We start from the raw sequence: 16,720 nt of genomic DNA on the forward strand, positions 1-16,720 counted from the left end.
TCTCTCGTCTTTCTGGACGTCTGTGGTGAGACTGAAGACCCTACCCCCCTGTCATGCTCTCCCATACAGTCCTGTTTTACCAACCAACCTCCTCTCTGTCTGCTCCTCGCCAACAGGACGACCTGGCCGGGGTGGGGGGTGGCTGTGCCCATCAGCACGCTGGCCAGTCGTCGTGCATCAGCGGGGGGAGGATTGACGGCAGCTGCTGTGTGGACGCTCACTTCCACAGGGCCTGCGCCTTCCAGCCTCACCTCATGACTGGGGTGCTGTGCTGCAGAATGCCAGGTAGGGGGTGTGGGGGGTGAGTGAGTGTGTGTGTGTGTGTGTGTGTGTGTGTGTGTGTGTGTGTGTGTGTGTGTGTGTGTGTCCGTTTGTGTGTGTGTGTGTGTGTGTGTGCGGTTGTGCGTTTGTGAATGTTGTGTGCGTGAGTGTGCGCGCGCGCGCGTGTGGTGTATGTGTGTGTGTGTGTGTGTGTGTGTCTGTCTATCTGTCTGTCTGCCTGTCTGTCTGTCCGAGGCGTGTGTGTGTGTGTGTGTGTGTGTGTGTGTGTGTCTATCTGTCTGTCTGTCTATCTGTCTGTCTGTCTGTCTGTCTGTCCGAGAGGATGTTTGGAAGAGGTAGTTAGACATGAAGTGAGTTTTGTTGGGTTTTTTTGTTTGTTTTTTTGTTGTTGTTGTTGTTGTTTCTTATCGGAAATAGGGATGGATGATTATTTCAATACTTTTTTTTCCCTTTGTGCATCGGATGTGACATTCAGACTGTACTCTTCACCGTGGTAGTCGCCACAGCGTAGCGCTACCTTTCTTCATTTACTATTTTGATTCTCTTTTTCCTGTCAGCATGCACATTTGTTTCCCTAAGTACCCCCCGAAAACGGAGTATGACTGCCTACATGGCGGGGTGAAAACGGTCATGCACGTAAAAGCCCACTCGTGTACGAGTGAACGTAGGAGTTACAGCCCACGAACGAAGAAGTTTCCCTAAGTGCGTGTGTCGCAGGTAATACGACTGATCTTTTGACATGGATCTTTCTAAGATCCAATCCTTGAGCGACTTGACCTTAAAGGCTTTTAGCCAAGAGGTCGCTAAACGCAACTCTGTCCCCCACCCCCTTCCCACACACACACACCCTTGGCCCCCCTCCCCCTTTTGCGGGGGTTAGATGGCATTGCGCTGGCATGGATTGCGGGGCGGGATCTCCACTGAACTCGCCCCCTTTCCGTTATTTCAGTGAAGCCCCCGGTGATCGTGGTGAAGCCCCCGGAGCGGAGTGAGGTGTACACGGGGCTCATCTTCCTGCTGCCCTGCCAGGCCTCAGGCATGCCCCCTCCCCGCATCCGCTGGTACAAGAACGGCCAGCAGATGAGCACCAGCAACCCCAGGATTTCCGTGCTGTCTTCCGGTCAGTCTTCCGTGATTGTGGCTGTTGTCGTCGTCGTTGTTGTCGTTGTTGTTGTTGTCGTTGTCGTCGTTGTTGTTGTTTTGTTGTTGTTGTTCTTCTCGTCTTCCTCCTCCTCCTTTTCCTTCCCACCCCTCCTTCTCCTCCTCTTCCTTCTTGTTCTTGTTCCTCTTGCTCTTCTTGTTCTTGTTCCTCTTGCTCTTCTTGTTCTTGTTCCTCTTGCTCTTCTTGTTCCTCTTGCTCTTCTTGTTCTTGTTCCTCTTGCTCTTCTTGTTCCTCTTGCTCTTCTTGTTCCTCTTGCTCTTCCTGTTCCTCTTGCTCTTCTTGTTCCTCTTGCTCTTCCTGTTCCTCTTGCTCTTCTTGTTCTTGTTCATCTTGCTTTTCTTGTTCTTGTTCTTCTCCTCCGCTTCCTCTTCCTCCTCTTCCTCCACCTTCTTTTTCTTCTACTCGTCTTCCTCCTCCTTCTTCTACTCTTCCACCACCTCCTCCTCCTTCTCCTCCTCCTCCTTCTTCTTTGTTGGTTGCCTTTTACATGTATTACTGTTTTTACCACGCACACCCAACCAAATAACCCCAAAGTAGCCATACTGACATAAAAGGCACAATCCTAGATCTCTTATTACGATAATGAACTGTTTATTGATCAGTTAACTGAATGATCAAGCTAGTAGTCGATTTATTGACTTAAATTTTTTTTTTAATTTCAGGAGATTTGCTGGTGACCTTAGCCCGAAAATCGGACACGGGTCTGTACACGTGTGAGGTGATCAACGAGGAAGGGTTTGACATCGCCAGTTCTTACGTCACAGTTGCAGGTACGTCACCACCTGCATGGTTGCCCATTACGTCACCACTGTACAGTAATTGTATTAAGAAATGATTTAAAAGAAAAGATTTTTTTAAAAATTATAAAAAGAAAAATTGAAAAACGGGACCTCGGGGGGTGCATCGCTTGTCAAATAATAGGTTTTCTTCTTCGTCGTCGTCTTTATTGTCATTCACAACTGCTGCTGCTGCTGCAAGTACTTTTTCTTCTTCTTGAAACTCGAAATACTGCACATAAAACCAAGAGAAATACAATTTAAACCAAAAAATCAACAAACAAACAAAATTGCAGCTGTTCACAGATACACTGTCACGGCTCGTGACGGTTGCTTCGCATGTGTTCATGTGCAACTCTCTTTTCCATCCCTTCTCCCCCTTTCTCTCCCCCCCTCTCCTCCCCCTCCTCTCTCTCTCTCCCTTCTCCCCCTTTCCATCCCTCTCCTTCACCTCCCTCTCTCTCCTTCATGCTTTTACACGTGCATATCTGAGGATATGTGTGTGTCATGACCCTTCTCCTGAACGTTTTGTGAACTCTGAGCGAGTTCAGGAGTCAATCTGGAGAGGAGAGAAAGATTTCCCGGGGCTTTTGAGGCCAAGCTCTGTCAAGAGACGGATCACCGTTCCAGCGAGGGAGCTGTTGGGTGTCGTCTTACAGAAGTAGTGGGGTGTGTTCGTTGTCACCCCCTTCTTTCTGTGTGTCTGTGTGGGTCTGTGTTTCACCCTGGGCAGCGGTGTGCCCATTTACCTGGTGACAGGTGAGGGAGTCTGTGTTTGTCTGCGTAATATTAATGTAGTGATGTGAATTGTGATATTGGTTGACATTCAAGTGAGGTTTAGGTTACTTGCAAGGTCGGGGTGATGTTTTTTTTAGTGGAAATCTTTTAAATCCAGCATTCTTTTGTCTCTAAATATTTGGGGGGAATTAGTAAATTTGTTCTGTTTAGGTGTATCATTTTGCCATAATTATATTCAGCTCGGATTGTTTCAGGTCTGTAATGGTGATTGTCTAATTGCAGTATGTAAATTTTCCCAAACATTTGTGTGGGGATGGAAATGTGATGTAATTGTAATGTGGCCCGACTGGTGCTGGTTATATTATTCGGAACTAGCATGATGGAAAATGAAATGTTATTGCCATTTGTGGTTAGCGTAATGTATATTGCTTAAAGAAGAGATAAGTGGGGAGGGGGGAGGATGTACTCTTTTGCAACTAGTAAAAAAGAACATAGTCTACAGAGCCAGCGAGGTGTTACAGGTTTTCCTGTTTCCCTCCCTTCTGTGCCACTGCCTTCGACGGGTCTCCGGGACAAGTCTGGAATGGTCCTCGTCCCCCTTCTAACGTGTCACCCCGAAACTCCCTCACTCCCGTTCCCGTTCCCGCTCCCACTTTCCCTCTTGCCCGACCAGCTTCAGCCAGCAAACTACCAACGTGGTCCGTCTTTGGCTGTCAGCAAATGTCTGAACTCTAGCTTCGTGTTTGAGCAGAACTGGCGCTGCAGTTGACTGCAAATTGTATTGTGCTGTAATTAGACAGGTTATTTGTGTGTGTGTGTGTGAGTAATGCTTGGGTTTGTGGCGTTCATTTATTTATGTATGTTTGCATGACCACAGTAAAACGAGCTGAACTTTTCTGTGTCTCCGTGTTTGTGTTGTCGGGACGTTAGCTAGTCTGGGAAGGGGCGGGGGTTCGTGGGCAACCCCTTACGGGTTGTGACATACACGTACATATATCCAGAGACTAATCAAGCACCGCAGACAGGTGTACACGTGTACACGCGATCCGAGCTTGTTAACCAGCCGGGTGCTGTAGACATGCCATAGTAGTCTGGCACTGCACTCAGATCGCAGCGCGCTGTCAGAACGCCGCTCTTTGTCTGTTTCTTATTACTCCTCCATCCCTCCCCCTCCCTGGACCCCCTCCCCGTCTCCCCCTCCCTCCATCCCTCCTCTTTTCTCCCCGGGTTTCCTTGACCCCGTCCCTCTCCAGCCCCAGCCCCCACCCCCCCACCCCCACCCTGTCTACACCTTCCCTCGAGGTCTTGCCAAAGACCGTGCCCCATGACTGATAGTGGAGTGTTGTTTGCTTGTTAGGGAAGCCTGTTCTAATTTATACGTTCTCAAATATAATCATTGGAAATTCCGTTCCACAAAGACACACCTGACGAAACCTGAAATTCGGGAGAGAGAGAGAGAGACAGACAGACATAGACAGAGACAGAGTTGGGGAAAACTTTTTTTGGATTTATTTCATTTTATCTTTAGTTTGAGAGAGAGAATCGGGGAAACTTTTGTTTGTTCCATTTTATCTTTAGTTTGATTAGATTTGATTTATGTGAACACAGAAGGGTTGAGAAAACTGTTTTATTCATTTTATTTCGTTTTTAGTTTGGTTAGATTCTTTTTAGTTTGGTTTAATTGACTTTATGTGAACACGCGTAGGTAGGATATTTAAGTGAATTATTGTATTGACTAGTTTAACAACATATTTTATATTTACTAGACAAAAACATGAATCATTTTTTGATTAAGTAATGTATATATTCGCCTATACCTTTTTCGCTTTTCATAGCATCTGATGTTGCAAATGATGAATGTTTAATGTCTATTTATGTAATATTTTTAGAACATTCATTTCTGATGCTAATTTTAAAGATATTTTATAAGTCGCTGGATGTGTGTTGATTTCTGATTACTCGGTAATTGACTGGTTTACATGTATTTTAGGAACGATGTGAATACATGGTTAGAATCTCGTTGTACTGTATTAATTCTTGTTTCCCTGTCAAACCGGATTTTCTGCAGAATATTGCCAGCGAGAACTCTCGTGCTGCCTTGGGTTCGTTTACGTGTGCTGTTGCAAACTGTTCGACCGAAATTCTGGCACCCAGACTACCACTCTACCACTCTAGGTCCAGGGCAGGAGGGAGGGAGGGGGACACATGGTTTTAAAAATCCTGAGGATCGCAAAGAATTGAAACTGTGTCACTCGATTCCTTGTCATACGCACTATAATTATATTCCGCCAAGCCTCTCCACACTACAGTACTAGGTAGGAAGTGCTGCTGCATTAGTCTGGAGAATAAGAGAAAAGAAAGAAGAAAGAAAAGCAAAGAGAAAAAAAAGGGGGGAAAGAGGAAAAAATCAACAACTTTCAACAAACGAAGGCCCCTACCTGTAGCGCTGACGACTTTTAATTCACTTGATATAACCCAAGCTACCCATTGTGATAAAAAGAGAAGAAGAAAAAAGAACCTCACCCCACTGACCCATCCTTCGTCCCCACTTCCCCCAGTATTCCCACAAGTATGAACAAACAACTTTTCCAGATCGTTTCCAGAACAGTCTGGACCATTCCCATACCGATCACCAAGCCAAAGTGAATCAGAAATTCCACTGCAACACAGCTGGCGAATGAGGTCGGCGTGTATCGCCGGTTTTCGTGTTCAGTTTTCATCGCGCGCTCTTTGTCTGTTTTGTTTTTAATGCATTAAAGGTCTTTGTTGAATGATAGTGGTCAAGGGCTTCATTGAAATTCCAAGACTTTTCCTGACCTTGGAGAACAAAACATATGTTTTTCCAAAGACTTGTCCAGCTCTAGAAATAAAGCTCTCATTTCCATCAAGGCTTCCCAGCTCCTTGGGGATGGTTCTCTCATTAATGTTTTGTCCAAGACTTTTCCGACTCTGGGAATGTCTCTCTCTCTCTCTCTCTCTCTCTCTCTCTCTCTCTCTCTCTTTTCTTTCTTTTTTTTTTTGGACCCAAGACTGTTCCAGACTTCCATGATCCTGTAAGGAGGAATGTGACAGAATGGTTAAGACGCTCATCTGCCAATACAGAATCCGTGATGGTCTGGGTTCGAATCCCGCTCTCGCCCGTTCTCCCAAGTTTGACTGAAAAATCGAACTGTGCGTCCAGTCATTCGGATGAGACTATAAACCGAGGTCTCGTGTGCAGCACGCACTTGGCGCACTGAAAAACAACAAAGAACCTATGGCAACGAGAGTGTTTTCCTCTGGCAAAATTCTGTAGAAGAAATGTACTCTGATAGGTACAGAAATATAAATATATGCAAGCGCTCAAGGCATGACTACTTGCATTGGGTTATGCTGCTGCTCAGGCATCTGCCAAGCAAGATGTGGTGTAGCGTGTATGGATTAGCCGAACGCAATGACGCCTTCTTGAGAAACTGAAACTAAAACTGTGTAAAACCCTGTCAAAGCAAGGCAAGGCAAGTAGTTTATTTCGTGTGCCTCCTAGGGGCATTGAAACATTACATACATTCATCATTTACACATATCATGCTAATAAAAAAGAAAGTGTAAAAATACTAGAAATCGGCTCATTCGTTCAATCACTCAATAATTATCCTCATTAACAAGTAATATTTCACACATAATACAAACACCTCTCTCTCTCTCTCTCTCTCTCTCTCTCTCTCTCTCTCTCTCTCTCTCTCTCTCTCTCTCCGGCATCGTGATAAATGCGTCATCTTCCAAACAAGTATTGAAAGGAGTAGGGATGTCATGGGTGTGCTGAAAATGAATTTTGATGACGATACAGTAAGATCTCTGGCAAAGTTTATTGCTGAAGCATAATAGCATTCGAAAGAGGAGTAACACGTGTTAAGAGCTTCAATACCCAGATAGAGAAAAGAAAAGAAAGAAAGATTTTTGGTTGTATTAACTTGAAAAAGGGAAGATCAAGATTTAGTTTATTTAAATACAAGTTCTTTTTTTTCTGTTTGATTTTGTTTCATTATTTTTCACCATTATTGTTCTGATTGTACCTCCATGTTATGTCACTAGAGCTGTAGAGCTATACAGCTGATGGCATTATATATTTCAGTGTTCAATGTTCAGTGTTCTCTCTCCGGTACAGAGTACACGTCGGGCTGCGCCGACGACAGCACAGAGGGCCTCCACCTGCACCGCAACATCCACGCGTGCGCCGGGAGGTGGGAGGGGCACGTGCGCCACGGGCGGCAGCTGTGCACGCGGGGCTGGCGCGTGTGCAACCCCAAGGACCGGGAGGCCCTGGGGCAGCTGACCTGGCTGGACATCCTGGATCTCCCGGGCTGCTACGCCTACAACGGGGCCACGCGCCGCGGCCGCTGCAGGAAGTAAGGGGTTAAAGATTAATCCTTTGACTGCCAACCCCCCCCAACCCCAGACCCACACCCCACCCCCCAAAATAACAGCAACAACAACAACCCCCCTCCCCCGTGCCCCCCCTGGCCCCCCCCCCAAAAAAAGTAGAAAGTGGTGTTTCAAGTGCTTAATCAAAATCCACAACAATCAGCCCCAGAAGTAAGAAAAATGGTCTTGGAGATGATGTACCACTCCAGATCAAATGTGTGAATTTTGTGGAAAACTGACGGTGTTTCAAGTCCTAAATCAATATCCAGAACAATTAGCCCCCAAAAGTGAGAAAATGGTCTTGGTGATATATCCACTCAAGATCAAATGTCTGAAATTTCAGCGTTCCACAACAGTTGTTTCCTTCCTTTTGATGTCAGTGTTGATGTCCCTATGACCCTGAAAGCGGTAGAGGCTTTGTAAGAAAACTGTTCAAATTACTGGGCAAGCACGTACGCCAACAACTGTGCTGACATGCGGAATGCAAATGTTCGCACGATTAGAATGTGCACTGAGTGATAGAATGTAAGCACTGCCATGATTGTATTGTTGTTTTTCTTTTGTATTACTATTTTGTCACAACAGATTCCATGCAGGCACACACGCACACACAGACACACACACACACACACACACACACACACACATGTAAGCGCACACACACATACGCACACGCACGCACACACGCGCGTGCACACACACACATACACACAGACTTACGAATCACTCACCGGCGCACGAGCGGCATAAGCCATACTGACCAATACTTCACGATAAGAAAGACATGCCCTATAAAAAGAATGAGTTTATATATATATATATATATATATATATATATATATATATATATATTATATATATAAATATATATGTGTGTGTGTGTGTGTGTGTGTGTGTGTGTGTCCCTCCTGTAAAACTATTTCAGATGTAACAAGCGAGGCAAGATGGCGGGCGTGGGGCGGGACTGCCTCTGGAAACGTCATTCACAGAGCTCGTGCCTGTCACGAGGTCGCGTGGACGTGCTGCACCCAAAGAACAGCACTGCGCAGGCCTGCACGCACGTGCAGGGCGTCACTTCGGGAGTCCTGTGCTGCAAGCGCAAGAAGAGAAAGAGCAAGAAGAAACCTGGTGAGTGTGTGTGTGTGTGTGTGTGTGTGTGTGTGTGTGTGTGTGGAGAGGGGTTGGAGGCGGGGGAGGAGGCGTAAGTGTGTGTGTGTGTAGAGAGAGGATTATAGTGTGTGTGTGTGTGTGTGTGTGTGTGTGTGTGTGTGATAGAGAGAAAGAGAGAGAGAGAGAGAGAGAGAGAGAGAGAGGGGGTGGGGGATAAGGTTAGACTTTCGGACAGGATAGCCCATAGCCTCTCACGACTGGTGCGTAAAACTATCAGCCATCAAAATAGAAATAGTTTACAATCATATATAAAAAATAAAATAAACCCCAACAAAAACAACACAGATCATCGACTGGTTTAAAGTATAAGAGCAGTACACAGCTTATCTTGGCAATAACTTGACAAATCTATGTTCATCTATATTTGGTATATCTAGATGTCATGTGTGACATTATTCTAAACTGGCTAGGATTTATTTAAGATGAAATTTCAATGGTGTATATTGTACTCGTATGAGTGAGACAGACAGACAGGCAGAGACAGTCATAGAAAGATTTTTTTTCCGCTCTTGTACTTACGATACTCTTACATGCAAAAATCGTTTGAAGAGAATGATTAACAGGAATGTCAGACTTCTTCTTTTGTCAATAGAGATAGGCCTATACCATATAATTTCTTATAAAGTTTCGATGCAGTAATGATAAACTGCGTATCGAAATAAACAGAAGGAAAAGGGAAGGCAGAGATAACCGAATTTACAGGGAATGCAACAGGGGAGTGACTGGGAAAGAATTTAAGTGTTAGGAAAAATAACGTTGTTCGAAATACACTGATGCCGAAAAAGTCTTCACATTTACTGATATTCTGTTTTGAACAGCTTAATTTGTGTTCGGAAGAAACATTCACATTCATCAGCAGGTCTCTTCTGTTTGGTATAAGTTTGGTATAATCTAATTCGTGCAGGGGAGAAATCGTAGCTCCAAGTAAATTCATGAAATATGGGGAAGGTATATAACTTGCCCTTACATCTGGAACATAAGATTGATGTCCTGAAAATTGATTTGTGTTTAATCAACGATCGCTGTGTTTTTGTGTTTCGTTTTTAGCGTAATTGGGTTGAAGCTGTGGTATTCGTAAGAGATTGTTACCCGATAAATAGTTTTGTCCAAAGTCTGTAATTTCATTTTGAAACCTGTTTTCTGCAGGTAAACGGGCTTATCAAAGACTTCTAAGAATTCATTCGTTTAATCTTTCAGTGCAACGTACATGTCTTTTTCGCGCAGACAAAAGAAATGTTCGCTCCGTATGAGTGTAGTGGCTCACATAATTCCATCCATTGGGGGGTTTATGCAGTGTGCTTTGTTTTACCGAGCCCTGTAGTATGTGATGATTACCAGCAAGGGAGTACTTTCCTGACGAGGTCCTGAATATGAAATGATGAACGATGTTGGAGTGTCTCTCTCTGTCAGTCAGTCGGTCAGTGGTGTGGTCTGTGCTGTCACAGGGCTGCATCAGGTCCGCTGTATGCCAGACTGTGAGCACGGCGGAACCTGTGTCTTCCACAACCGCTGTCACTGCCCGCCCGGCTATAAAGGGGCGCGCTGCCAGAATGGTGCGTTCCTGTCTGTCTTCAGTCTGTGCTGGTTGTGGGGATAGTCCAGGTGTAGCATCCTAAATAATTATTACACCTATTTTACCGGCAATTTGTGTAAATGTATGAAACGATATTACCATTAGCAGATGTAACCCATTCCAGGCGGGTTTCAACTCTTATTTTGTTTTGTTATTTTACTCACTTTTGATGCGGATTTAGTCACGAAACTAACGTGATCCCCATCTTGCCTTTTCCGTTTTTGGTCCCACAAACCCTGGAAATGTAACTAATAGGTGCAATAATTTAGGATGCTAAAATTGGACCTTACCGTGGTTGTGTATGTGTATGTGTGTGGGGGGGTGGGGGTGGGGGGGGGGCGGTGGGGGAGGGGGACGTTCCTTTCTCTGTGTCGGTTTCTGTCTCGGTCTGTGTCTGTGCAGATCTCTGTCTGTATCTGTCTGTCTGTATCTGTCTGCCTGTCTGTCTCTCTCTCTGTATGTCTGTCTCTGTGTGCCTGTCCCTCTGTCTTTTGTCTGTTTCTATCCTTGTCTTTCTCTCTCTCTCTCTCTCTCTCTCTCTCTCTCTCTCTCTCTCTCTCTGTGTCTCTCTCTCTGTATGCCTGTCTTCATGGTTTTGTCTGTCTCTGTACCCTGTCTGTCTGCCACCTCCATTAGAGTATTCTTGTAGCATGTGTGTGCTTGTGGGTCTGTGTGTGCGTGTGTGTGTGCGTGTGTGTGTGCGTGTGTGTGTGTGTGCGCGCGCGCGCGTTTTAACGTGTACAGTGTATTATGTGCCTTTTTTCTGCGATTATTCATACCTGCGATTTCTGATATTGTATTTGTGGATGCAGATTTTGTTTTTCCACTTCTGTGTCTTCAAGTGCTCTTGTGTGATATATTGCACTATTGTATAAGAACTGTTTCACGTGAGTCGCTTAGAGCCCATTATGATACGGGACATTGCGCCAGCCATATAAGTACAATATATTATTATCGTTATCTACCAGCCATCTGCGAGCCAGGCTGCGGGCCCAAGGGCGTGTGCGTACGGCCCAACAAGTGCCGGTGCCAGAGCGGGTATGGGGGTCCGCTGTGTCGCCGCAAGGCCCCTCGCTGCCCTCAGCCCTGCCTCAACGGGGCGCGCTGCCACAGGGACAAGTGTCGCTGTCCGCCCGGCTACTGGGGCCGCTCCTGTCAGATGGGTCAGTGTGTGTGTGTGTGTGTGTGTGTGTGTGTGTGTGTGTGCGTGTGTGTGCGCGCGTGTGTGTGTGTGTGTGTGGGGGGGGGGGTTGTGTGTGTATGGTTGGGTGGGATAGGGGTTGAGGGGTCAGTGTGTGTGTGTGTGTGTATGGGTCAGTCACTGTGTGTGTGTGTGTGTGTGTGTGTGTGTGTGTGTGTGTGTGTGTGTGTGTGTGTGTGTGTGTGTGTGTGTGTATGTATGGGGCAGTTTGTGTGTGTGTGTGGGGGGGGGGGGCTTGGGGGGTCAGTTTGTGTGTGTGTGGGGGGGATAGGGGGGTCAGTTTGTGTGGGTGTGGGGGAGGGTCAGTGTGTGTGTGTTTGTATGGGTCAGTTTGTGTGTGTGTGGGGGGGATAGGGGGGTCAGTTTGTGTGGGTGTGGGGGGAGGGTCAGTGTGTGTGTGTTTGTATGGGTCAGTTTGTGGGAGGGGGGGGGCGGGGTCAGTTTGTGTGGAGGGGAGTGACCATGAGGGTCAGGGAGTGTGGAGGGAGGGAGGGAGGGAGGGGATCAGCAAGCCAAGTGTCGCTACTGGGTCACATCTTTCAGATGGGTGAGGTGTGGGATGTGAGGGTGTGGTGGTTGGGTGGGTTGGGGTTAGGGGTGTGGATTGGTGGGGTAGGTGTGAGGAGCGTGGGTGGAGGAGGTAAGCAAGCTATCTGCCTACAGGGGCCCTTCATGTCAGATGGGTGAGTTTTGTGTGTATGTGTGTGTGGCGGGGTGTGTGAAGGAGTGCGTGTGGGTGGGGGAGGTGTGGTGGCTATGGTGTTGTGGGTGTGAGTGTGTTGGGGGTTCGGGGGAGGGGGGGGGGCGGGGAGATCGGAATCAGACCAAGCGTCACTGTCTGCCTGGCTACTATGGCCGCTCCTGTGAGATGGTTGAGTTGTGGGTGTGTGTGGGTGGGGCGTGGGGTTGGGTTGTGAATGTGGATGGGTGTGGGTGAGTTGGTTTGAGGCATGGAAGGACGAGGGAAGCAGGCCTAATGCTGCTCTGTGTGTGTGTGTGCATGTGCGCGTGTGTGCGTGTGTACATGTTTGTGTGTGCGTGTTTGTGCGTGATCGTCAGCACCAGTCCATGCGCGATCAGAAAACAAAACAACAACAATTACCATGCTACACCTGACCTGTCCACACTTTGCCCACAGGCACCACACCCACCTCTTGTCAGTCTCAGTTCTCTCCTCGGCCCCTTGAGGTCGGCTGGGATACAAGCAACACGATTGGGTTTTTGTCTGTGTTCTTTTGCAGTGATGCAGCAGTTACTCCTGACCCAGATGAACAGAACGGAGAAGTAAAACGGGATGATGAGAAAGACGAAAAGCATCCTACCATTCTGCATGTCCGTCTGCACCCGGTACCCGACCACAACAGCCACAGCCACCACACCACACACAGCCCAGTGTGTGACGGAGATGTTTCCGACATGTCAACTCCAAATCTGCGACTGGGTTCTGTTGTGTAGGGCCGATTTTCACGTGCTGTGCGCTGCATCTTGTTCACAGCGGCTGTTGCGTGAGGAGCCGAGGAGTGCAACTCTTGGATTGCTTTGGATTCGGGTTCCTCAGTCTCCACTGCCAGAGATTTCACTTTGCCCCCCACCCCCCAGCCCCCGGACTTTGAAGGTGTGATGTCATCGGATTTGATTGTTGTGCTAGTTGATGTTATTTGCGTTAGTTTATGTCAGACGTGTTTGGTCGTTACGCGTAGATGGTTGTTGGATGTCCACACAGACACACAACACAGGACTGACGCTGTGTGGGGTGTCGTGAAGTGTCACAGCTGACCATCAGTGTTTGTTGTGTTAATAACGTTAGACGTATCACTTTAGTTTTTAAATTCTGGCGAGACTGACGTTGGTCGCTGTGTCCCTCTCTGTGTTGTCCGTACCTTCCGTTCACTTCAGCGGGGTCCCTTCTTCCTTCGGTCGGTGTTCTTAGATTTCAGAGGACTTTGTCGTTGTGTTTGTTTTCATCAGATTTTTTGTTTATATAAAAAAAAAAAAACACGTTGATATTCTATATACCTCAAAATGGAAGATTCGTGACAGAGTCGGTGACAGTATTGGTCAGCGTCAGCTGAGTTCATCCTGTGTCAGGTAACACTGGCGCAGTCAGTACCGTTCAGTGAAGTGCAAGCGCATTTACACCCATAAATAACGTTATTTTTATGGACTGTCAACCAAGTCCAACACATTTTAGTCTCGCATAACAGAACAGTTTGAAGTGGAACGGCAGAATTCACATGGAATGTTTTGGACAATTTACAACAAGAACAATGATGCGCGAGACTCATTTTTATGCGAAATGACCTCCCAGTACCAACACATCATTTAAAGATTGTTGTATTTGCATGTTATGATGGAAACATGTATGGTTGTTGTTTTAAAAGAAATGTGCTTCGTTTACCAACAAATGCTACAGTAAATTCACAAGTTTTGATGTGCAACAGGAACACAACGGCTTTTCAAACATGTTTGTGGTTGCTTAAATCACGTCTCTCTCACTTTTTCCCTATCATGACTTCAATTGGGGGAACAGAATGGTTTAAGTCAGAGTTATTGTGTAAGCACATTTCTCGACTCACGAAACATGACTGTCTTTTACAACAGAATAGCTAAGCTATATGTAGAAAGGAACCTCAGTTTATCGTTACTGCAAGCATGGCTTTATTTCGCATCTGTTTGTTGTAAATGGACGGGCCAAAAAACAGCCACATTTCTCCGTTTCTTCTGTAAGTATGACCGTCAGCGCCAACAAAACGTTATGAACCGATTCCTCTTCAAAGAATCAAACTTGGCATTTCTGCACATCTGAATGCTTTCCCGGAAAGCTGTCAAGGCTTTGAGCGCTGCCATCGACCCACACTGATAACCATGGTGGTTTGCAACACATAGAGAACACTGAACCCAACACAAACAGTTTTGGAGCCATGGCTTCCTGTTACAAAAACTCGGGAGCAAGTTTTCGAGTGGCAGCAACTGTATCAGGGTGGGTGATCCTGATGTGGATGGGGAAAATGCAGCTGTGAGGCAGAGGGGATGAAGATCGATCACACTCAAGCTGATTCCAACAAATACGAAAGTGTGCACTTAGTCCTCTGTGGCGCAGTGCACTGATTATAAATCATCGTCTTTCGCACAAGGGCAATAGATCCTGAAAAGTTTTATGAATTACTTTGTCCTTGAGTTTTATGATTAAGAAAAGAATATGCATTTTTGTGGCGGGTTTTCACATTTTCTACGGCAGTGTTTTTGTTGTTGTTTTCCCCCAGTAACAGATAACGAGAAAAGATTACATTTGATGGGGCACTCTTTGTCATGAGTGTGACAACAAAAATAGACTGCACGTTTATAAGACAGCCTTTGCTCGGAAGGGGATACCAAAAAAACATTATTTATATGGCAGTCTTTATTCCGCACCTGACAACAACAAAAGGCTGCACATTTATTTTAGCGATCTTCGACAAAATTTGTGGAAAACAGACTGCGCAATTGTTGGTATTGTTTCACGTTTGGCTTCCAGCAGTAGACTGAAAAGGCTTAGGACAAGCTCCTGCACTTCACTCGGATGCAATGCATAAATCGGACAAGGCTTCTGTTCCCCAATTACTTGGACACAACCATAGTTCCCTAACTCGTGGGACAAACGTCTATCGTCCCGCTCAGCACAAACAGACAGTTACCGGAACAAGTTTTGTTCCGGAAGGAAGAACTGCGAGCAAAGAAAAAAAAGTGTTGTCCTTTTCTCAGCTACGAAGGAAAAGGGAAGGTGGAAAGTTGTGGGGCGGTGGAGGTAGGGGGCGTGGGTGGGAGATGTCAAGATTTGTGCGTGTGTTTGATTAAAGTACGGAGTGTGGGTGGGAGATGTCAAGACTTGTGCGTGCATTTGATTAAAGTACGGAGTGTGGGTGGAAGATGTCAAGACTTGTGCGTGTGTTTGATTAAAGCAGGGACCATGTGCACAGGGCCTCTGATAGGTCTTCGATATGAGTGTGAAAATCGTCAGCCTCACTCTGTTGTCTCGGCCTGTGTGGATCCCAGTGGCCAGACAGGTGTCCAGACGGCTGGAGACAGGTCGGTGGCCATCAGTGTTCTGTGTCTGCTACATACACCCTGTACACGACTCTACCCCGCATCGCAGTTGCTGGTTTCTTTCTCAAGGCTTGACCAGTGCGTTGAGTTTATGTGACAGTCAGGTTTCTGCTTTTTATTATTTTTATTCTTTTTTTTTAATACAGCAGATGTGGTGTGGTGTATCATAAATCAGTCCGTAAGTTTTGACATCTCCTTGAACTGAAAGTGAAACTTCCTCTGCGCTCGAAGGAAATAGGAAATGACAGTGAACATCGTTTCTGCTCACACTCACGTACACGGACACAAGTTAGACTATATGGAACGAGCCGTTGTCCTTGATTTGTCTGAATCAAGGACTGAATCTTAAGACTGCATGATAATATTCGCTTTGTTCTTGGTTTCAGCAAAGAACTGTGTGGTCTTGTTGAGAATGTTCAACGTTCGACGATGGCCAAAACAAAACAGTACGCACCCAAACCCACACCTACACCCCCACCCTTACACACACACACAAAAACAACAACAAAAAAAACATTGCATACAGATGTTCCACCAGAAAGGACATTAAGAAATAGCCTATCATTAGTAGAAATATTCATCATTTCAGATGTTTTTTCTCCCAGGCAAGTGTGCACTCGAAAAGTTACCACGGGAAGATGGACATGACAGAAGACTCCTGTGCTGGTGTCTCGAAATGAGGTCTTGATGTCAGCAGACACAAAGAACCTCACAACGTGACAGCACACACAGCTGCCGACACTCCGGCACACTGGTGCCCCAAACCTTTCAAGTATGTTTTCAGAGATATCGTCCATGATGTTGAACAGTCCTGATACAGCCCTGTGCGGTCGGTTAGACTACAAGGAACAATGTTATGTCCTTGATGTTGAGTTTCGTTGGATTGAATTAGTTTTCAAGGCTTTAATTTTTATTTTGGTTCAGTGTCCACCCTTTTAAACAGTGAATATTGGTTCAATCAGCTGGACTGAATTTGTCTTTCCGTCTTCTCTTGTTCTCTGTCTGTTATGTGTAGGTACAATTTGTGAACAAAATGTGCCAGCAAAAAATGATCATCAGTTCTTCACTGTATCTACGCTTGATTCAGGCCGTAGGCTTTTTTTTTTTTTTTTTTTTCTTTTTTTCTTTTCAGTGCAGTGTGAATCGGTGTTTGTCAAACATTTTTAGTCAAGTGCTAAACATTAAAGCATTAAAGCCACAGAAGTTTTAACACTGGGGAAAAAGTATTCGGCGTTAAAGAACAGTTTGGCAAGGGAGGTTTACCATAGCCTCGGGTTTACCATGGGAGACATAGCAAATGTTCGGCAGCGGAGGCTAACCCTGGCTTCACTTTA

General features: G+C 46.0%; 1 protein-coding gene across 1 annotated transcript in view; it reads left to right on the forward strand.

The window, feature by feature from the left end:
- The window catches only part of LOC143277659 (uncharacterized), a 37,630-nt gene extending 22,486 nt beyond the window's left edge, over nt 1–15,144 (forward strand). The window contains exons 2-9 of the mRNA XM_076582567.1: nt 117–285; nt 1,232–1,402; nt 2,107–2,214; nt 7,103–7,343; nt 8,285–8,487; nt 9,975–10,082; nt 11,071–11,265; nt 12,545–15,144. Of these exons, the coding sequence (XP_076438682.1) occupies nt 117–285; nt 1,232–1,402; nt 2,107–2,214; nt 7,103–7,343; nt 8,285–8,487; nt 9,975–10,082; nt 11,071–11,265; nt 12,545–12,591 (1,242 nt within the window). The 3' untranslated portion in view covers nt 12,592–15,144. The remainder of the gene's footprint in view (nt 1–116; nt 286–1,231; nt 1,403–2,106; nt 2,215–7,102; nt 7,344–8,284; nt 8,488–9,974; nt 10,083–11,070; nt 11,266–12,544) is intronic.
- Nucleotides 15,145–16,720: the final 1,576 nt, after the last annotated feature.

Source organism: Babylonia areolata, chromosome 2 (assembly GCF_041734735.1).
Source record: "Babylonia areolata isolate BAREFJ2019XMU chromosome 2, ASM4173473v1, whole genome shotgun sequence".
NCBI lineage: Eukaryota > Metazoa > Mollusca > Gastropoda > Neogastropoda > Buccinidae > Babylonia > Babylonia areolata.